We start from the raw sequence: 22,762 nt of genomic DNA on the forward strand, positions 1-22,762 counted from the left end.
ACAGAACATGTTCGGCATCAGCATCGACATGCAGTGACAGACTGATGTAGGAGATGTCTAGTGGTCTCAGGAGAAGCGTTTGAGATGCACTTTATTAGCAGGTGTGAACCGTAGTCTGTCTCAGCTGACAATCCATGATCAGATCACCAGAGACAAATGTTATTATCAGGTATAAATGTGTCCTGGTGCTAGACTTTAAAGCAACAAGCGCTGTTTTAGATAACCCTAAGTGACAGCAAGGAGCAACAGTACATTTTGTTGGGCGGGTCAGTGTGACACTCGAGGGAAAACAGCAGATTGGGTTTTGAAAAGCACAACTGAGCATGGCTGTCTGAAATTTCATCGGCCAACGAATCTATATCAGAGTGCAGTGTTCATTTTTAATGTTTTTGTTTGTTTTTTTCAGTCATATTTTTTCACATTTGACACACTCAAAAATTCGTTCTACTAGTGTAGCCGCCCTTAACACTGTGTGACGTGCGCGTTGTGAAGCTCTTAGTCCTTAGGAAGTCTGTGAGGACCTTAAAAACACCAACTGTTTATTCATCACTCTGAAAGAACAGAACAGAACCGCACGTTCCAGTGAGAGAAATATGAACTGGCCTTGGAGCTGTTGTGTTTGTGTGTTTGTTTAAGTGTTGTGTGTGTGTGTGGATGAATTTGTCTGCCTTCAGGCTGTAGACAGCTCCAAGCTGTGTTTAATGATTCCCCTCTGGTGTCTCTCCGTCACATCAGGGATGGATGCAGTGAGATACGGAGGCCGGATATTCGCAGATGTACGCCGTCTTTCACTCGCTGTGTTCAGCATGTGGCCGAACATGTGGACGGATCACACACGACATTATTTGCTCGAGATACACGCTTGCACAAATATACACACACTCTCGTGTTTACTTTATATGTGGGCTGCAGGCAGATACACTGTGTGTGTGTGTGTGTGTGTTTTGTGCCTGTGGTGTGCGGGGATTTTTATGTATTCCTTCTCTAAAAACCAGCAGCCTGACAGAGCAGCTGTTTGATGTTCTGTCGCTCAGCTACATGTTTGGTGCTTTTTAACTCAAGAGTGTGAGAGAGTCTGTGTGAATGAATGAATGTACATGTAGGCTGTGCAAAACTAGCCTCCACAATGGATGTTGTGCATGTTGCTATGCTGTTGCTGGGGTCTTCTGGGTAGTTTCTTGGGAGTTTCAAGGGTTGTGTCCTAAATGACGCACTTATACACTATGTAACCGTGTAGTGTATCAAATAAGTTTATTTTGTCATTTAACATCAGAGACTAGAAATGTGCTGATATACCACAATAATGAACATGCACGATATTGTTATCATGGGCACTTCAAAATACAGTGAATAGCCACCTCTCATACTGTATAGTGTGCGATACTGATTGTTCTCTTCTGCGTCTTTTTGCACTTGAACAGACAAATATATACAAAAATATCAAAATACCCGCATAATTAAACACAGTCGGTTATGTATGGAAGCTTGTTTCCGCCATGAAATAAAAAATAAAAAAGTCAGAATTGCGTGATATAAACTCAGAATTGTGAGTTATAAAGTCAGAATTGCTTGAAATAAAGTCAGAATCGCGAGTTATAAAGTCAGAATTGCTTGAAATAAAGTCAGAATTATGAGTTATAAAGTCAGAATTGCGAGTTATAAAGTCAGAATTGCGAGTTATAAAGTCAGAATTGCGAGTTATAAAGTCAGAATTGCTTGAAATAAAGTCAGAATTGCGAGTTATAAAGTCAGAATTGCTTGAAATAAAGTCAGAATTGCGAGTTATAAAGTCAGAATTGCTTGAAATAAAGTCAGAATTGCGAGTTATAAAGTCAGAATTGCGAGTTATGAAGTCAGAATCGCATGTTATATAGTCAGAATTGCGAGATATAAAGTCAGAATTGCTTGAAATAAAGTCAAAATTGCGAGTTATAAAGTCAGAATTGCGAGTTATAAAGTCAGAATTGCTTGAAATAAAGTCAGAATTACAAGTTATAAAGTCAGAATTGCGAGTTATAAAGTCAGAATTGCTTGAAATAAAGTCAGAATTACAAGTTATAAAGTCAGAATTGCAAGTTATAAAGTCAGAATTGCTTGAAATAAAGTCAGAATTGTGAGTTATAAAGTCAGAATTGTGAGTTATAAAGTCAGAATTGCGAGTTATAAAGTCAGAATTGCGAGATATAAAGTCAGAATTGCAAGTTATAAAGTCAGAATTGCTTGAAATAAAGTCAAAATTGCGAGTTATAAAGTCAGAATTGCGAGTTATAAAGTCAGAATTGCTTGAAATAAAGTCAGAATTGCGAGTTATAAAGTCAGAATTGCTTGAAATAAAGTCAGAATTGCTTGAAATAAAGTCAGAATTGCGAGTTATAAAGTCAGAATTGCGAGTTATGAAGTCAGAATTGCATGTTATATAGTCAGAATTGCGAGATATAAAGTCAGAATTGCTTGAAATAAAGTCAGAATTGCGAGTTATAAAGTCAGAATTGCTTGAAATAAAGTCAGAATTGCGAGTTATAAAGTCAGAATTGCTTGAAATAAAGTCAGAATTGCGAGTTATAAAGTCAGAATTGCGAGTTATGAAGTCAGAATCGCATGTTATATAGTCAGAATTGCGAGATATAAAGTCAGAATTGCTTGAAATAAAGTCAAAATTGCGAGTTATAAAGTCAGAATTGCGAGTTATAAAGTCAGAATTGCTTGAAATAAAGTCAGAATTACAAGTTATAAAGTCAGAATTGCGAGTTATAAAGTCAGAATTGCTTGAAATAAAGTCAGAATTGTGAGTTATAAAGTCAGAATTGCGAGTTATAAAGTCAGAAATGCGAGTTATAAAGTCAGAATTGCGAGATATAAAGTCAGAATTGCAAGTTATAAAGTCAGAATTGCTTGAAATAAAGTCAAAATTGCGAGTTATAAAGTCAGAATTGCGAGTTATAAAGTCAGAATTGCTTGAAATAAAGTCAGAATTGCGAGTTATAAAGTCAGAATTGCTTGAAATAAAGTCAGAATTGCGAGTTATAAAGTCAGAATTGCAAGATATAAAGTCAGAATCGCATGTTATATAGTCAGAATTGCGAGATATAAGGTCAGAATTGCTTGAAATAAAGTCAAAATTGCGAGTTATAAAGTCAGAATTGCGAGTTGTAAAGTCAGAATTGCGAGTTATAAGGTCAGAATTGCTTGAAATAAAGTCAGAATTGCGAATTATAAAGTCAGTATTGCGAGTTATATAGTCAGAATTGCGAGTTGTAAAGTCAGAATTGCTTGAAATAAAGTCAGAATTGCGAGATATAAAGTCAGAATTGCTTGAAATAAAGTCAGAATTACGAGTTATAAAGTCAGAATAGCTTGAAATAAAGTCAGAATTGCGAGTTATAAAGTCAGAATTGCTTGAAATAAAGTCAGAATTGTGAGTTATAAAGTCAGAATTGTGAGTTATAAAGTCAGAATTGCGAGTTATAAAGTCAGAATTGCGAGATATAAAGTCAGAATTGCTTGAAATAAAGTCAGAATTGCTTGAAATAAAGTCAAAATTGCGAGTTATAAAGTCAGAATTGCGAGTTATAAAGTCAGAATTGCTTGAAATAAAGTCAGAATTGCGAGTTATAAAGTCAGAATTGCTTGAAATAAAGTCAGAATTGCGAGTTATAAAGTCAGAATTGCTTGAAATAAAGTCAGAATTGCGAGTTATAAAGTCAGAATTGCGAGTTATGAAGTCAGAATCGCATGTTATATAGTCAGAATTGCGAGATATAAAGTCAGAATTGCTTGAAATAAAGTCAAAATTGCGAGTTATAAAGTCAGAATTGCGAGTTATAAAGTCAGAATTGCTTGAAATAAAGTCAGAATTACAAGTTATAAAGTCAGAATTGCGAGTTATAAAGTCAGAATTGCTTGAAATAAAGTCAGAATTGTGAGTTATAAAGTCAGAAATGCGAGTTATAAAGTCAGAATTGCGAGATATAAAGTCAGAATTGCAAGTTATAAAGTCAGAATTGCTTGAAATAAAGTCAAAATTGCGAGTTATAAAGTCAGAATTGCGAGTTATAAAGTCAGAATTGCTTGAAATAAAGTCAGAATTGCGAGTTATAAAGTCAGAATTGCTTGAAATAAAGTCAGAATTGCGAGTTATAAAGTCAGAATTGCAAGATATAAAGTCAGAATCGCATGTTATATAGTCAGAATTGCGAGATATAAAGTCAGAATTGCTTGAAATAAAGTCAAAATTGCGAGTTATAAAGTCAGAATTGCGAGTTGTAAAGTCAGAATTGCGAGTTATAAGGTCAGAATTGCTTGAAATAAAGTCAGAATTGCGAATTATAAAGTCAGTATTGCGAGTTATATAGTCAGAATTGCGAGTTGTAAAGTCAGAATTGCTTGAAATAAAGTCAGAATTGCGAGATATAAAGTCAGAATTGCTTGAAATAAAGTCAGAATTACGAGTTATAAAGTCAGAATAGCTTGAAATAAAGTCAGAATTGCGAGATATAAAGTCAGAATTGCTTGAAATAAAGTCAGAATTGCGAGATATAAAGTCAGAATTGCTTGAAATAAAGTCAGAATTATGAGTTCTAAAGTCAGAATTAAATGTATTTAAAGTTCTTTTTGTTAAAGATTTAAAAAAAATAGTTTTTAAATCTTTTATAGTATGACAACAATTTTTTTGCAACTTATTTCAATATTGTGATAATACCGTATACCGTGATAAAACCTTCAGCAATTATTGCAACATGAAAATTTGATAATTTTTCTAAAAGTACCGACTATGAGAGCTGTTGAGTGGATTCATAAACGCCTCTGATTGGCCATTGTGTTCACGCACTCAACAGATACGTCTGTGATTGGTTACAGTTTCAGTACCGACTTCATATCGAAGTGTGTGTGTGCATATGAATGAATGCATATGTTTGTGTGTGTATTGGTAGAGTTTGTCAATTTGTGTGTTTATCATTGTGTCTTTTAGAGTCTTATCACACACCCCAGACAGAGCATTTGTTTGTATAGTCTGAATGTATGTTTGCATATGTTAACTGCACGTTTACACATTCTCTCTGACAGGCTTCGTAAACTGTTTACACGCAGTAGCTCTGCCCGCCAAAAGCACATTGTTCTGTCCTTATTTGCCCACCTCAAGTCCTGATGTAGTCGCACATCTTCACTTTTCTTCTAGTGAAGGCAAACCGTTTGAGTGTCGTGTCTTCAGGCCTGTTGCGTCGGCGCTCTGAGATTTTGTGTCCTGTTAAAAAGAGAGTGTGTGTACAGGGATGTCTCTGGTTCAGGTCGTAGGCTGGGGCTAATTTACAGACCTGTCAGCACACACACACACACACCACTCTAGTGCTTCTAGACCACAACAAGTCCTACATCAGCCAGGACACATAAATAGCCCAGGAGAACATTAGGATGTCAGAGACGCTCTCAGCTCTCATACATTCAGCTGGTAGAGAGAGTGCAGTCTGTACGGTGAGTTATAAAGCTCTTCCACAAACTTCAGGAGCATCGTAGAACTTCTGCAGAGACGTTGTTAACGTGAGATTAAAGACAAGAGAGAAATAACAGTCTCAAGTTTATCTTCTTGGCGAATCTCTTAAGACTTCTCAGTGGTGTTTCAGAGCTGTTTATTTGTTCAGTCTTTTGATGTTGATTATTTAGTGAGTTTCAAAGCAATTAATGGCACAAAGAGTTTTATTTTTCCTTTTATATGAAATATTAAACATTTAGTGCACTCTTTTGATAAATGAGTATTTGTTGATTAGATTTTTTTCTTTTGCAAAAATCCCTTACCCTTGTCATTTACAAAATAATGTTAAAAGAGAGAAAAATCACTAGTCTTGTGTGTGTGTGTGAGTATTTATATGTATTTATTTTTGTTTTTTACTTTATACATAAATCACTTATATACTTGCTCTCATTATACATAAATCACAATAAACATTGTTTATTTAGTTATTTATCTTTATTTTCTGTTTATTTAACATTATTTTTTTGCCTGTGTGTTTTTCTTTAAAATATTGGCATACACAAAAATGTTATTTAGTATTGTGTGTTTTTCTCATTTAACATTGTGTGTATTTAGGTTTGATTTGCTGTTTTCCGGAGTTTATAAATATATATTTACATATATATGTGTGTGTGTGTGTAAGTAATTTAAACCGATTGAAATTCTGAGACAAATTCGTTTCTCTTCATTGAAATGTTCCTCTTTAATCAATTAGTAAGCATTAATCAGTGTATTAATAAAGTGAATGGAATATGATAGCAAACAGACCCTCCGCTGTGCTGTTCAAACATGCTTAATGGCTGCTCGTCTCCTAAGTTTATTTGCTAATTGGTTTGACAAGACCATTAGTGTTATTTACTTAATTTCTCCAGAGTTAGCAAAGCATCTAATTTCCATCTGTAGCTCCTCAGGGTTTGAATTGTTCTCACTTAATCTTTTCATTCCGTCACTGTAGAGATTAAATGAGCTTTACTCTAGTAATATAACGCATTTCATCCGTTCTCGCAGGACTTCCGCGGTTCCTCAGTCAGCCGGAGGGCGTGTCTGTGCGCATGGGCGGCACTGAGATGCTGAGCTGTGAGGTGACGGAAGAGCTTGTGCCGTTCACCCGCTGGGAGAGGGACAGTCGGGCCGTGGAACTGGATGGCAGAGTGATACAGCTGCCCAGCGGAGCTCTGGTCATCAGCAACGCCTCCCAGACTGACGGTGGACTCTACCGCTGCACAATAGATGGTCTGGGACCGCCAAAAAACACAGAGGAGGCTGAACTACAGGTGTCCGCAGGTACAGATGCCAAACAAATCACATAAACGTTTTAAAGGGGTACTTCACTGCTGGCAAAATTGACTTTCAAAAACTTGGCTGCCTATAAAAGGGATATTCAAAAATCTTCCCTTTTGCCAAATAGGTAGGAAAACGTCAACACCCATAATGCACTGGTCAACATGAGTAGACCACTCCCACCGTCTGCTATGGATACACTTACTAGAGTCAAATACCACCTTGCTTTAGTAGGAAATGCTTCTTGGTAAACTTATAGTCATAATGGTGTCGACTTGTATTGTTCCTGGGTGCAAGAATTCAAAGAGTAAACATTTAGCGTGAGTGAGTTTCTTTTGGCTTCAGTGAAGAATCCAGCGCACTGTAGGCAGCGGCTAAAATACGGAGAGAACACCACAATCTGCAAAACCTCTGTGTTTATAGTCAACATTTCTGGATGAGCAGAACCCGGAAGTCTAATTCGCCGCTGGTTCGTTTTGAGATTTTAATATAGGATTTTATAATGGGGTTTTTCAGTGTTAGCCTGTGGTAAACATGTACTGCACACACTCACAACCCAAGCTGTCTTATCTAGTTACCCATAAAAATGTACGTTTTCAAATGCGAACATAACTGCTTCAAAACTTGCATTTTCACTATGGCTGTGTGTAATTTACATTGTAGAGCAAAACGTCAAAGTATAGTCAAGTTATGTTTACCACAGGCTTTATTTTACACATAAATCAAAAAACCCAATATGAAATCCCGTAGGAAAATCTCAGCACTCTATAACTGTTCTGTTGATATCCCTCTGTTGATCCAACCGTCTGTGGGGAGAGATATAAAAATGTGGAAGTATAATCCACGGTTTTTCACAAAAGCTCTGGAGCTGTCAAAAGTTGGACTTTTGCTGATAAAAAGCAAAAGCCCGGTCAGATAACGAAGAACAAGCAAAGATTGTTAATTTTTATATATATATATATATATATATATATATATATATATATATATATATATATATATATATATATATATATATATATATATATATATATATTATATATATATATATATATATATATATATATATATATATATATATATATATATATATATATAATATACTGACATTGTAACAATATAAAGTGGGTTTAAAATCAGCAAAGTTAAACTTTAAGCTGTTATTTTAACAAATGAAAGGAAACTGGTAATGAAATGTGTAAACTTTTGCACAGTAATTTGATTTCTACATGTAACCACTTTTATAAGTTTGCATAGAAGTTTCATCATTTGTTGCATATAGTGTTTACCTTGCTGCGATAGTTGGTGTTTTTGATGTTCAGCCACAACACATGGTTACATCATTTGCCCACGAACACTTAAATTAAAAACTGAACACTTCTGCTCAATGCAGCGAATAAGAGTCGAATGAGAGTTGCAGCACAGACCAGAAGCAGGAGTCGGATTTTATTTATCACGGAAGTGAGGAGCTGACTGACGAGACGATGGCGGAAGAAATTTGGTTTCAAAGTGAAATGTAAAAGCGCCTATTTGGCAGTATTTTGGATTTAAATCCAATGCTAATAGGGAACCTGCAAAGGATTAGTTGTTTTTCATCAGGAATAATAATGAACCCACCATTCAAGCAATTGCCGCCAAATTTGTGCTAATTCGAAAGTAATTTCGAAAGTAATTTCGAAAGTAATTTCGAAAGCGAAAGTAAAACGCGCACAGCTGCACAGACATTCACAACGGGGTTTGTCTACTGGCAGGGAGCGTTTTTAGTTCATCCCTATGGAAGATCAACTTTTATAGGACTTGATTGAAAACACTCACTCCACATTGTTATGGATGACCCCCCCCCCCAATCCCAGTGATACCGATACCGTGGGAAAATGTCCTCACCATCACATCCCTACCTTGAAATTCATATAGTGAGAACTTGTTATAATACTTGTTATATTGTTATATTGAACTTAATAAATTATTTTTATTATGTAAAACAATAGTAAATCATTATTGTTGTTGTTATTATCATTTTATTGATTGATCGAATTGGGAATTTCCTTTTGTCAAATGTTCACAACGTATTTCACTATATTTGTACAATCACATTTGTGTGTGTGTGTCTTTGCAGATTCGGGTGTTGAAGAAAAACTAGAGACTCTTCAGGGCCCGGTTGCCGTGGCGAAGGTTGTCGGGGAGAGCGTGTTGTTGCCATGCGTCATGAAGGGATACCCGGTACCAGTGATTCGCTGGACGTTTAACGACCGGCCGATTGATGAAGGGTAAGTGCATCAGAACTGTGTCTCTGCTCTCCTCCACTGTCCGTCTCGCAGAACCCTTGAGATAAACGCAGATAAATTAAAAGTGTGTCATGTTGGCACAGGGAATCTTTCATTTTCCTGTCGAATTCTTGGCTGGATGCAAGAAATGCATACAGGTACAAGCTTCGAGCACTGCAGTGGGATTGCAAAGTCTCTCTTCCTCAGATCCAGCATCGTTCAGTCACACTCTGGCAGCAGTCGCCCTTCCTCGGTGTGGCTTGGCATACTAAAGCAAACTCTCTGCGGATCAGCGCCGAGCCTGTCGCCACGGAGCACACAAAAAGAATCCATTCAGTCGCTCTTAATCGCGCTATCGACTATTCAGCGTCTGTCCAAATTCCTCAGCGTAAAATATCCTTATTATCTGCCGGAGGTAATTACTGACGCCTGCGTAAATGGATATTATAGAGGCGCGTGGCGTTCCCACGTGGCCATTGTGTAATTTCGTATGTGCGCGGCATAGTTATGATGCTCTTAACTGGAACACGGCTTCATCTAAAGTCACGCACGCCATTTACACGCTGTAAATTGCCTTGAATAGTTTGCAGGATAGCTGGTGTCCTCTCTCCTGATGTGACTGCTCTGTTTTCCAGAGGAGGTTTCGCTGTTGTCATCGGGTGGACATGAATAATGTAGAAAGGACTGAATTGTCACGGCATGTAAATGGGCTGTCAGGGGTCCAGCGCTCTATCATTCATTATTACGCCCTCTGTGTTGGAATATTTACCCTGATGTGATTTCAGCGCTGGGTTTGGTAATGTTTGCATTGTGGACATGGACAAAAGCGATTACATGCTTTTTATTGCCACTTTGTCTCTTTTCATCTTCTAACCCTCTGTGTTTTATTCCCTTACACTAGGATTATCTTCAAGTTCTTGCATGGATGCTGATCTATAACTTTTTCAAGGTCAACAGTAGATCTTACCGATGTCTGCCAGCATACAGTGGCTCAGATTAGTAGTACTAAACGTTACTATTACTTTTGAGCATCTTTAGTGTTAGGGTTTTGTTCAAATCTTTAACCCATCTGTGCTACAGACATAAATGACACTTCAAATCATGTTGCAATGATCACAAAACATTAACTAGTCCAAAAATCCTTATTTACTTTTAAAAGAAGTACCCGAGCTGTATCTACAGACCAGAATATCATGGAGACGATGGATAAATACAGTGCTTGACATTAACACCTAGCAACCCGCCACATGCGGGTGTATTTCAGCAGTAAACCCAAATAAGTTGGCAAAACTCAAAAAAGTTGAGGAAATAAAAAAATTCAAAGTTTAAGCAAGTTGGCATATTTTTATTTTGTAGTCATACATTTTAATTGTTCTTAACTTTCAGTACACTAATTCGTAGATTTAACTTAAAATTTTAATGTAACCTCAATGTGAACTTTTTTAGTAGTGTTAACTTAAGCTAATTCAGAAAATGCTATCTTGCTTTTTGCTAACATGTTAAAAATAGCATGGTATAGCATTTGCTGAATGAGTACAGCAATATAAGGCATTTAACGTACTTGCTCTCAAACCAAGCCCACTTGTCACCATGATGGTAACTCTCCAAAAACCCACTTTAGAAACTCTTCTAAATTAGCATAACAAAACATTAATCTCCCACTTAACATTAATCTTGCACAAGAAACATTATGTAACACTTCCCTTTCAAGTGCCATTGGCAAAGCATGCTGGGAAATCGATATCCCTACCCAGTTTCAGTTAAACTTAAAGGTGCCCTAGAACCTGTTTTTACAAGATGTATTATAAGTCTAAGGTGCCCCCGAATGTGTCTGTGAAGTTTCAGCTCAAAATACCCCATAGATTTTTTTTAATAAATTTTTTTAACTGCCTATTTTGGGGCATCATTAACTATGCACTGATTCAGCACGCGGCCCCTTTAAATCGTGCGCTCCATCTGCCATTTTTCGCTATTGTCCTTGCTTGCTTACCTAGTCTGATGATTCAGCTGTGCACAGATCCAGACGTTAATACTGGCTGCCCTTGTGTAATGCCTTGAACATGGGCTGGCATATGCAAATATTGGGGGCGTACATATTAATGATCCCGACTGTTACGTAACAATCGGTGTTATGTTGAGATTCGCCTGTTCTTCGGAGGTCTTTTAAACAAATGAGATTTACATAAGAAGGAGGAAACAATGGAGTTTGAGACTCACTGTATGTCATTTCCATGTACTGAACTCTTGTTATTCAACTATGCCAAGGTAAATTCAATTGTTGATTCTAGGGCACCTTTAAGTTCAAAAGAAATAAGTTCATAAAATTCAAAACAATGAAACGGTTCAGTTTACTTACAATATATCAGTTCTGTGAACTTGAAAGAAAAAGAAAGTTATAAATACTCATAAAAGTTGATTTGAACTAATTTGTTTAATTTAAGTTTGTCCGACTCAAATTATTTTGAGAGTTAGGGTTTACAGTGCAGTCACTCCTATAGCCACTTTGGTGGGTTGAATTTTATATATAATGTGTGCATTTTTCAATTGTAGTCTTTTAAAAAGGCATCTGAGATAATAAATTTTCCGATACATATCGATACTGAAGTATCTGAAATGCTTCGAAATCTCATTTTCCACAGAATAGATACACAATACCAGCTGTCGCTTTCTCATCTCTAGGACAGCGACACACAAACCCGCCTCATTAACTAATTTCATTTGCTCCGAATTAATATTTTTGGGGTTACAGGGCTTGAATTTCGGCGTGGGATTGCGCATAACATTACTCATTCCTGCAGATTTTGTTCTCACACCCAGAGTGCGTACATAAAGCCGCCTCTCAGTACTAAATTAAGTTCTTTTTCGCTGCTTATTGCACTTAAACAGTCAAATACACACAAAGTAATGTCATAATGCCAGTCTTGGTGAGTATTCACATAAACACAGTCAGTTGTTTTAAGTGAACGTAAACAGTTGAGAAAGAAAACGCATGTGTAACAGTATATTGGATCCGTGCATCAAGTCTTAAAGTGACAGCAGCCTAATAAACCTGCTGCCAAATTATGAGATCATATCAAAAATATCTATATGGCAGTTTTTCCCCATGTCAAAATTGTGGCCAGTGAAAATGTTGAGTGGCACTAGCACTAGCCACAGTGGCTGGAGAGCAAGTTAATGTCAAGACCTGGATATATATATACTGTATATACATAGAATCCTCATTAGCGGCTGTTTCTATGGGCTGCTATATGTAAGCCGTCTGCCATATTGAAAAGGTCAAAGCTGGTCCGTGAACACTCGAGAGCAAGTTGACTGTGTGTCTGCAACCATAGTTATGATTAACTAACAAATGTTACGTGGCGTTGTGTAGATCCAAACATTATAATAAACTAAACTAACAGAATACAACAAGACGAAGGTGTTAAAAAGTTACCATAGTTTAAAAACCTGTAGTGTTGGGTTAATAAACCAACACATTCTCACCTGGGAAAGGTTATTATATCAAAATCTTTGTGGTTTTTGCAATGTTGTGGCATCTTGGAAAACTCATTGATTTTTACTGTGAGTGACGAAAGTATCTGACTGTTCCAAGATGGCGTACACTTCGCCATTTGATTTCAACTTCATTTATTTCAGTTAATGAAAATGACTGGATTTTGCAGGTATTGAATGTTAGGAAAAGACCTCTTAGATTTGCTCATGGATGGCAAGCGCTCGGCCTCTTTTCTGACAGTTGCTGCCCTAATAAGATTTGGGATGAAGCTCCATCCCTGCTGCGGCCCATGCAGAATTAATGATGTTTGTCTTCCTTTTATACATTTTTTTTTTTGGAATACAATTTGGGAATTGTAGAGGGAAAGTGGTTTGAAAAATCCATCCATCCATCCAATATATGTAGTGTATAAATATGCACAAAAATGGGGTACATCATTTTACATTTAATTGTAATTATTCACAAAAAACTATAAAAATGAAACTTATCCTGGATGCAGTGATTTGTGCAGCATCAGTTTGTGTCTAAAGGGTTCTTGTGAAGAGCATGCCAGTGGTGCATTTAAAATGCTGTCTACGTAGGCAGCTGATTAGTGTTTGGACCAGAGCCATTGGCTTCATAGGATTTTCATTGAAATTCATTGAGATTCTGTTCTGCTGCTGTCTGTTGTAATGCATCCTCGCCGCTTGGATCCCGCCCACCGTAATTTGAAACGATGGTTTGCATAAAGATTGAATTGATTGTATCAGTGAGCTGAGCAGACTAATCATGACCTGTTTAAGACGCTAACTACCCCCTTCAGCTCGTGTGTGCAGCATCCCGTCCTCGTCTCTCTCGGCTTCCTCCGATGAGGCTTGTTGTCAGTTCGCACTGTCGATTGAAAGCGGCTAGATGTCTAATTGCAGTTCTTTGCCGGTTGTCTGTGCAGGACTGATGATTGCTGACAGACTCTATTTACGGCGTAATTGCTTCTCTCATGGTCTTCGGGCGATGTAATGTATTCCTGATGCTGGATACATTCTAATAATGTCATATTACCCACAATGCCCAGTCCCTCAGAGGGGCAGACAGAGTCCATCATGGCTCAGACAACATCTCTACTGTGTGTGTGTGTGTGTGTGTGTAATCCAAATCTTCCCTTCAGAGTTTCACTTTTTCCCTGTAGAGTTTCAGTGCTTACTCTGGTAAAAGCCCCATTGTGAGTGGAAACGGACTAGATTGCTCTTCCTCTCATAGGAGATCTGGTTTAGATTTTGATTGAAATGATTTTAAAGGAATAGTGCACCTAAAAAAGTGTTTTAAACCTTTAGAGCATTAATATAGGATCTTTGCATGGCTCTTTTCTATACAGTTACAGTATATAATTTAATATATATTTAATTATTTGGGCTGTCGATTACCACCATACTTATCCCTAACTTTACCTGTATCCCACCTCAGTGGCAGTGTTTTGCAATACATTATGAACACAATAAGTACATTGTACTTATTTTTTTGATTAAGTAATTAGTAGTTAAGGCCACCTAATATAAAGTGGGACCAAAAAATTGCTTGACAGCCCTAATATAACTTTTTTTTTTAAGTTTATTTTTTATGTAATTTGCTCAGAATAGACCTGTGAAAATTCGTAAAAATATTCTTTAAAAAATTTTTTTATTGTTCTATGTAAAAAATTATTAACCCTCTGGTGCTCTTCGCGTGGCGGTCAAAAATGACCAATTTTTTTTTTTTTTTTAACAAATAAATGTACTGTATTTTTGTTTGATAATGTTTTTTATTTAATATTTTGTATTTTTAGGGGATTTTATGGTACGAAATTATATTTATGCATTAGTTATAATCCATTTATTCACTTTTTGAGCATAGACCTGAAAATTAAATTTACAACCTAAACTGTCATAAATCTTGAATGCTTTAGAGCACAGACTGAAGTTTTTTCAAAGATGACGCTTGGCAAATTATTTCTGAAGTGAAAAAAGTTTACAAAACTTAAAAGTTACAGAATTTTAAGTTTATTATGAAAAATGCACAAAAATACGTTTTTTAATTTTTATATGAAATATATATTTTCAAAAACACGTTTTACTCTAAAACTGCAAGAAAATCAAAGCCATAAACCTAAACAAGTTGTGTTCCAAATTTGAGGTTGATATCTCAAAAATGTAGCTTTCAGTAAGATTTTGTTTGGCCGCAGTACCAAACGCTTCCACTAGATGAAATTCGTCTCCCATTCATTTCCAATGAGTTCATTTTTGACAGCAAGAAGCACAATATTTTTAAAACATGTCCATGATTTTTTTTTGTGTGTTCACATAGCAAGTGCCAAAACCTTTACCAAGTTTTGTACCATTTCGATGTAGTAAAAAATTCTAAAAAAAAAAAAAAAACGTACAATTTTTCGGTCAATAACAAACGAAGAGCACCAGAGGGTTAAATAAATAGCGGTGTGAAATGAGGGGAGAGTAAATGACAGTTTTCGTTATTGCGTAAACTAAGCTTTTAAGATAGAAAGATGCCAAGAATGAAGACTAAGAGCAAATCATCTCGAAAACTAGTGTGTTTAGAGGCTTTAAGATCACATTCTTTAAGTCACATTCTTTGCCCTCCTCCATTGTTTGCTTCTCTGGCATGTTGTTGTAACTCTAATCTGAAGATTGTCGGACGGCTCGCAAGAACTGAGCAAACAAATCACCTCCTTATCAGCTCAGGCGCTCATTCATTACAGACTGTGCATAAACACTCATTTAGAGCCCAGTCCCTCAAATGATTTCTGTCCAGTCTTTTTAAGACAGGTCAGATAAATGGTTTGAGCGCTGTTGCACTGATCTGAGGCCAGTTTCTAAATGTTTTTAATTTAAAGAGTGTCGGGATATGTACGGAAAGCTGGTGGTAGATCAGTGACAGAATTGGACCCAGATCATCCTGTGTCTTATCTCGCGTTTGAATCACATCTCCGGATTAGAGCCGGAATGCCGTTTAGTGCTTTACAGAAAGCCAGCAGATCACGGAGGAATTCTTCGGATGAATGAGGATCGCTTGCTTCACTGACAAGAACACCTTTTGTCCTCGCTGACGTTGATCAAACCAGCCAGAGACCGAGCAGTTTTGGGTATTCCAGACGGGACGCTGTAAGATGGATGTTTGTGTTGATGACAGATACTCGACCTCCTCTCAACACAAACATCAGGCTGGAGTATTTGCAAGGGGAGATTTATAAAATAAGTATATTGTAAATCCAGTCAGGCGTCGCACACAAACGCACATTCACCAAAAGCAAGCAGCTCCTTCTGAGGCGTCCAGCATTGGATGAATGGCATAAATTTTCAGCAAGCACTTCCTCTTTGTGCAATACTTTGATTTGTTATGTTTTTTCACTAGTATATCTCGCTCTATGTTTATATTTATGACACACGACATCCTGGAAGTGTTTGCATGCATTTTAAACATTTATAGCAAATTGATTTTGTTTTTAATGGTTGATCAGCATGAGCAAACAACAGTAAATTTAAACCGGCCTTTGAACTGGGGAATGCTGGGAAATTGATTATAAATCCTAAAGCGGTACAGCTAACATAAGAATCCTTAAGAAAAGTGTTGATGTTCAGTCAGATGTTCTCAAAATTTAAAAGAATAAAGTTTAAGAGAATAATATTTGATTAAAACTGTCTTGTAACAACCAGGATATAAAAAGTTACTTTTTTTTAAAAGATTTAAATGTATTTTTATCCTCAGATGTCGTCATGTTTGTGGTTTTGTGATCTCAGATCTTTGGAGGATTTATTTATAATTTAGTTTGAGGCACTCAGTACCAATTTTAAATATTCATGAATAGGATCTTAAACTGATTGAAAGGCATAGTTAGCCCAAAAAGGATTGTTTGAAAATGTTTTTCCAAACATGTATGATGTTATTTTTTTTACAGCAAAACAGAATTTTCTTGCAGCTGTCAAAAGTACCGGTACAGACATGTTAAAAATGTAACAATACCAGCATTTCCCCCTAGGATTTTGAGTGCTGTTGAGTGGATTCTTAAAAGCCTCTGATTGGCCGTTGTGTTCATGCACTCAACAGTCTATGATTGGCTACAATGATCAACGCTTCAAAAACGTTGTAAATAGAAATCTTTCACGCTCTTCACCGAGCGCTTACACAGATACACAAACGCTCCCGTGTGTATGTGTGTAAGCATTCAGTCCCATCTTTGAAGCGTTGATCATTGTAGCCAATCACAAGCCTGGTTTCCATTACAGATTTACACACAACTTTTGCGATATTTTCTAAAGCTATTGAGAAATGATGACATTTCCATTAACTGATGTTATGCAAATAAAACGTCATTTTTTCCTCTTGTGACAAGTCATTCCAAAAATCATGGCAACGGATGTTAGTAGGTTTAAGTATATCGCAGTCACCGCACTAGCCATTATTTTTAACCCTCTGGAGTCTGAGGCTGATTTGGGGCCTGGAGAAGTTTTGACATGCCCTGACATTTGTGCTTTTTTCAGTTGTTCATAAACATATTAATGGAAAAAGTGTCATTACACTGTATTCAGCACAAACTAGGCTACCATAATATGTGAGCAACATGTATGTACATGTTTGTATTTTTGAAGGAATAACGTTTATGCGTGGTTATTGAAAAAACAAAAAACTTAAGTCACTGAAATAAGAACAAAAAAATAATATTATATATGTGTTCACAAGACTTCTGGGTATTGGAGGTTGTAGACTAGAGTTTTTGCTTCAAAATTATGTAAAAATTATGCTGCCTACTTGTTCATTTATAACAATATATTGAATTAGTTTTTGTAAGACACTTTTTGTGAAGAAACACAGTATGCATGGAGGCGTGAATCATCATGAATAATGGGTGATTTACACCTGAGAAGACAAAAGAATCGCATAAAAGACCTTTAATGAGCTGCATAATAATGAGGTCTTTCAATCAGGTAGACTGTGAAAAAACCCTCTGTGGTCATGTCTCAAGCTCATCATGGTGTATATCAAACATACAGAAAAAACAGCAATGCTGTGAAATATTATTACAATTTAAAATAATGGTATTCTATTATATACTTTAAAATATAATGCATTTCTGTGATGCAAAGTGTCTGAACAATTATGTTACCTCTATGGCATTTCATATAGGCTTTTAGCTTAAAAGCATGCACATTTGGAAAAATATTGATGGATTCTCATGTTTATGTCAGTTTTCTATACAGAGGAGTAATATTTATTCAATATTTATTGTCATCACTGTGAGCACTGGATACTGTGTTTTCAATTCATACTTGCAGCCGGAGGGCGCTCTGTGCACATTTAGTCCACAAATTAATCTAAAGAAGAATAGGCCACGTGACAATCCAGAAACTAACAGGCTTCCAGCGATCGCTAACTATGGCTATTCAAAACACTTTTGAAGACAATAAATACACGATTGAGACGATGAATGCATGTATTGCCTCAGAATTTGCCTCAGAATAGCGCTCCCTCCATGGGTGTGGCCGCATTGGCGGATAATGAGCTGAATCACAGACTTCTGACATGTGTCTCTATTCATACAGATTACATAAACAGAGAATGTCTGTCATTTCAACGTTTTTTTAGACACAAGTCAAATTTTTGTGCCATTAGTATTCACAAGTTACAGTTCATTTTCTGAGAACTATCAGATTGGACTTCGTTCAGAGGGAGACGAGAGATCACGCATCATGTTAGTTTTCTTGTTTTTACTCTGAGTGTACACAAATAAAAGAAGATATTCTATAGTTTCAATTGATATATTACTTATGTCTCTATGACAAAAAATGACAGAGTATTTTAAATCTGTTTTGCTGCAATGTGAAAAAAATCCTGCAAAACGTGCCGGCGTGTTACCCGACTCCAGAGAGTTAATCGAAAGAGACGTAGGCGTGTTATCCAAGCATTAATGGCAAGGAAAGCCCCTTATACATGGGGGTGGCCACGTATGAGGTGTTTCTGGGTGTTTCTCCCTCATATCTGCTTCGAGAGCTTGATATTGTGGCATTTCTTTGTTGTTTAGAATCCAGTATTCCCATAATTCTTTTGTTTTTTTATGAGTTTAAGAACTCTGTCTCATCTTCTGTCCAAACATATATTTAAAGATTGATCGACTTTTACATACACCAAGTGACCTGTAAATGTGAAAAACCATCCAGTTTCCATCGCAGTTTTGCAAATTGCCTGAAAGACCACCTCATGCAAGTGTAAAAACTTTTTTTGCGTTATATAGGAGTTTTGCCGAAATTGACGTGTTTCCATTAGGCGTATTTTCAATTTGCAATTTCAATTTGCGCAGTTTGAAGGGTAATGGAAACACAGCATGTGAACTCAATGGCCAATCAGAGGTGTTTAATTTCAACAGTGCTCAAAATGCTAGGGGGAAATATTCAACAAGTGATCTTCACGTTTTTAACATTTCAGTACCGACTTTTAACAACGCTAAAAGGGACCATGTTCATTACCAAATCTGCATAAAGATGCATAAAAACTCTCCATTTGTCAGGTTTGGGATGATGTCAGAATATGCTGAACTGTTCTTTTAAAAACAAACTTTGTACCCATCATGCTCTGCTACCCTCTTCCATTCTGGAGTTTTAATGTCTTGCTAAAAGACAATTAATGAGGCTCTTTGTACTTTATAGACTCGTCTCGTTTTTAATTTCTTTTTTAATTACCCGGCCTTCGACGGCCCCCCTCCTGAGGTCTCTCAGGGGCTTCCCACAGCGTTCATGGTCGCAGCATCATCTGACTTTTGTCATATCATGCGTTTAACGAATCTCTCATTGGGTTCGGGGACCTAGTTTCTCAGAGCGGCGCCTGCTGTCTCATCACAGACAAACAGTGGCTGGGGATGCTAAATATAGCCGCCGCTGGCGCAAACGAGGGGTTGACTCTCCCGTGATCAGGTGCTTTGCCTTCCCTGCAAGACTTTGAGAAGGGAAAGAAAGTTAGGAGACATTTGGCTAACGTTATGTGGAGGTTGTGAAAACGTTCTGAACATTTGTGTTAGTGTTGATGTTGTTAGTGTTCTCGCAGTGTTTGAAGAAAACATTTTTGATGTGTTTGTTTTGCAGTTTTTAGTCAAAATGTGTGCCGTTCAAAAGTTTGAGGTCTGTAAAAAAACAATCTTTTTGAGTCTCTTCTGCTTGCCAAGGTTTCATTTATTTGATCAAAAATACAGAAAAACAGTAATATTGTGAAATAACTGATTTTTATGTGAATATATTATAAAATGTAATTTATTCCTGTGATCAAAGCTGAATTTTCAGCATCATTACTCAGTCTTCAGTGTCACATGATCCTTCAGAAATCACTCTAATTTGCTGCTTAAGGAACATTTCTTATTATCAATGTTGCAAACAGTTGTGCTGCTTCATATTTTTGTGAAAATCTTTGTCACTGTCACTTTGAGCCCTAGTTTGATGCTCGGATATGTTGGAAGAAACTTCTTGACGGATGAGCAGGTGGATTTTGTTCTGTGAATGTGGGAAGGCATCGTTTCTGGCTGGTTTACTCTCCATCCTCACTCAAACTCACTAATTAATGGGGTTTTTTTAATAATAAAGTAATGTGCTGGAGGTCTGACTGTGTTCAGCAGGACCCTGTAGACTCATCACCCTTCCTCTTTTCTCTTTACTATCTTTCCTCTCTTGTTATTGATTATTTTTTCCTTCTGTTCGCGGCTCATCTTAGATTAACTCACTTCTCTTCGGTCTCATCCTGCCTCTGAATCATTGGGGAGAAACCTGGAACAGTAGTTTGTTTTCCTCTAGAAACCTCACTCCAGGGATGTTGCTTTCAGTGCAGTCAAGCCATACAGGAAAAGCCACAGGAAATAAAATCCATACTGTATCCTGTTTTTAATTCCATTATTGCGCCCAGCTCGAGATGGCTGGCGTTCCTGAGAACTAATACATTTCCTGAAAGGAAAAGTCTTCTCAACATCTCAACACGTTCTCATCTCCTTGTGTCTCTTTTTTCCAGCCATGAGCGTGTTGCTGTGATTGGCGGGGGAAGCCTGCAGATCGTCAACCTGACTGAAGAGGATGCTGGGATATACGTCTGCCAGGCGGACAGCGGCAACATGACCAGCGAGATCCAGGCGGAGCTCACGGTGCACGGTACGTGTCAAGAACAGCTTCGTGAAAACATATTCATATCTTAGATGAATTGCTCCAGCAAACCTGCTGAGAATCGTGTGAATTGTGAATGATTGAGTTCAGCGGCACTAAACATCCCCGTATGTAATTATGTGCAATGTTGCTCCGGCTTTGGAAACACACACGTGTCTAGACAGCATTTTCCTCTGCGGAGGAGGAACTTCAAAGCGTTGTTTTGTTTTTATTTATTTATTTTTTATGTTTTCTTTTTCATTATTTTTATCTCTTGGCTGATCATCAGTTTTATTTTTTGGAGACTGAATGAGAATGTACTTTCTGCTGTTTTGCACTGAATCTTAAAAGCGTCTGCGCTCTAGACGTGATTGCGTGCACAACTCAAACTCATAGCCATGATTTTGACAGGATGTGGCCACCTGACCAACCACAATTTTCTCTTTTTTTTAATGTGACAAGCAAATATGAAGCAGATGATGCCACAATAATAGCCTGACATGCAACACAGTGGTAATCCATTCAAAAAGCGCTGGAGAAATTTTAATGTGCAGAAAACGGGGGAAAAAAATTGCACAATGGGTCTTACGTAAAATCGTCTGACATAAAACCATTCTGTCATTATTGTAGCATTGGAGAGAATCTGACAATTTGCATATAACAGTTTATGAATGAGGTTTATGAATATAGCTCAATGTGTGTGGACTTCATGGTCAAATATCTGAAATATCTGTTCATCCAGATGGTTAAGGACTGATTATTACGGAAGAGGATTAGGGCCAAGCAATAATAAAAAAATAAAACCATCTCGAGATTAAAGTTGTTAAATTTCGAGAAAAAAGTCGAAATAAAATGTTGAGAATAAAGTCATTAAATTACGAGAAAAAAGTCGTTAGATTATGAGAACAAATTTGTTAAATTATGAGAAAAAAGTCATTAAATTACGAGAAAAAAGTCGTTAAATTTCGAGAAAAATGTCGAGATAAAATGTTGAGAATAAAGTCATTAAATTACGAGAAAAAGGTCGTTAGATTATGAGAACAAATTTGTTAAATTATGAGAAAAAAGTCATTAAACTACGAGAAAAAAGTCGTTAAATTTCGAGAAAAAAGTCGAGATAAAATGTTGAGAATAAAGTCATTAAATTACGAGAAAAAAGTCGTTAGATTATGAGAACAAATTCATTAAATGATGAGAAAAAAGTCGTTAAATTCCGAGAAAAAAGTTGAGATAAAATGTTGAGAATAAAGTCATTAAATTACGAGAAAAAAGTCGTTAGATTATGAGAACAAATTCGTTAAATTATGAGAAAAAAGTTGTTAAATTTCGAGAAAAAAGTAATTAAATTACGAGAAAAAAGTCGTTAAATTTCGAGAAAAAAGTCTAGATAAAATGTTGAGAATAAAGTCATTAATTTACGAGAAAAAAGTCGTTAAATTACGAGAACAAATTCGTTAAATTATGAGAAAAAAGTCGTTAAATTTCGAGAAAAAAGTTGAGATAAAATGTTGAGAATAAACTCATTAAATTATGAGGAGAAATGAAATTACGAGAAAAAAGTCGTTAAATTATGAGAACAAATTCGTAATTTAACGAATTTGTTCTCGTAATTTAACGACTTTTTTCTCATAATTTAATGAGTTTATTCTCAACATTTTATCTCGACTTTTTTCTCGAAATTTAACAACTTTAATCTCGAGATGGTTTTATTTTTTTTATTATTGCTTCGCCCTAATCCTCTTCCGTAGATTATTACCTATGGGTCATTGACGAATAAGGTTTTTAAAAGTGTAAAAAAACATAATGGAGATTTAATTCATTTTGAAGTTTTATTAAGTGTTAACAATGAGATTGTGTTTTTTATAATCAATTAACACTGCTTTTGTCATTTTTTTTTTTTTTTTTTTTTTTTTTACAAGATTGACAAAATTTGTCAGTGAAAAAGTCATTCAGTTTAACCAAAATTTCAGTTTCACCGAATGACACTTTTGGTTATACCAAATGACGATATTTTCAAACAATGCTAACAGACTGATATCTAGCTAGCTAGCAAAAGGACAATCAAAAATTTTATATTTAGTGC

General features: G+C 36.3%; 1 protein-coding gene across 1 annotated transcript in view; it reads left to right on the plus strand.

Annotated features, from left to right (window-relative positions):
* Window positions 1–22,762, plus strand: part of LOC125246971 (neogenin) — a 159,673-nt gene that overhangs the window by 80,777 nt on the left and 56,134 nt on the right. Inside the window, 3 exon segments of the mRNA XM_048158133.1 lie at window positions 6,515–6,790; window positions 8,904–9,054; window positions 20,552–20,688. Coding sequence (XP_048014090.1) covers window positions 6,515–6,790; window positions 8,904–9,054; window positions 20,552–20,688 — 564 coding nt within the window.

Source organism: Megalobrama amblycephala, linkage group LG15 (genome assembly GCF_018812025.1).
Source record: "Megalobrama amblycephala isolate DHTTF-2021 linkage group LG15, ASM1881202v1, whole genome shotgun sequence".
NCBI classification, from domain to species: Eukaryota; Metazoa; Chordata; class Actinopteri; order Cypriniformes; family Xenocyprididae; genus Megalobrama; species Megalobrama amblycephala.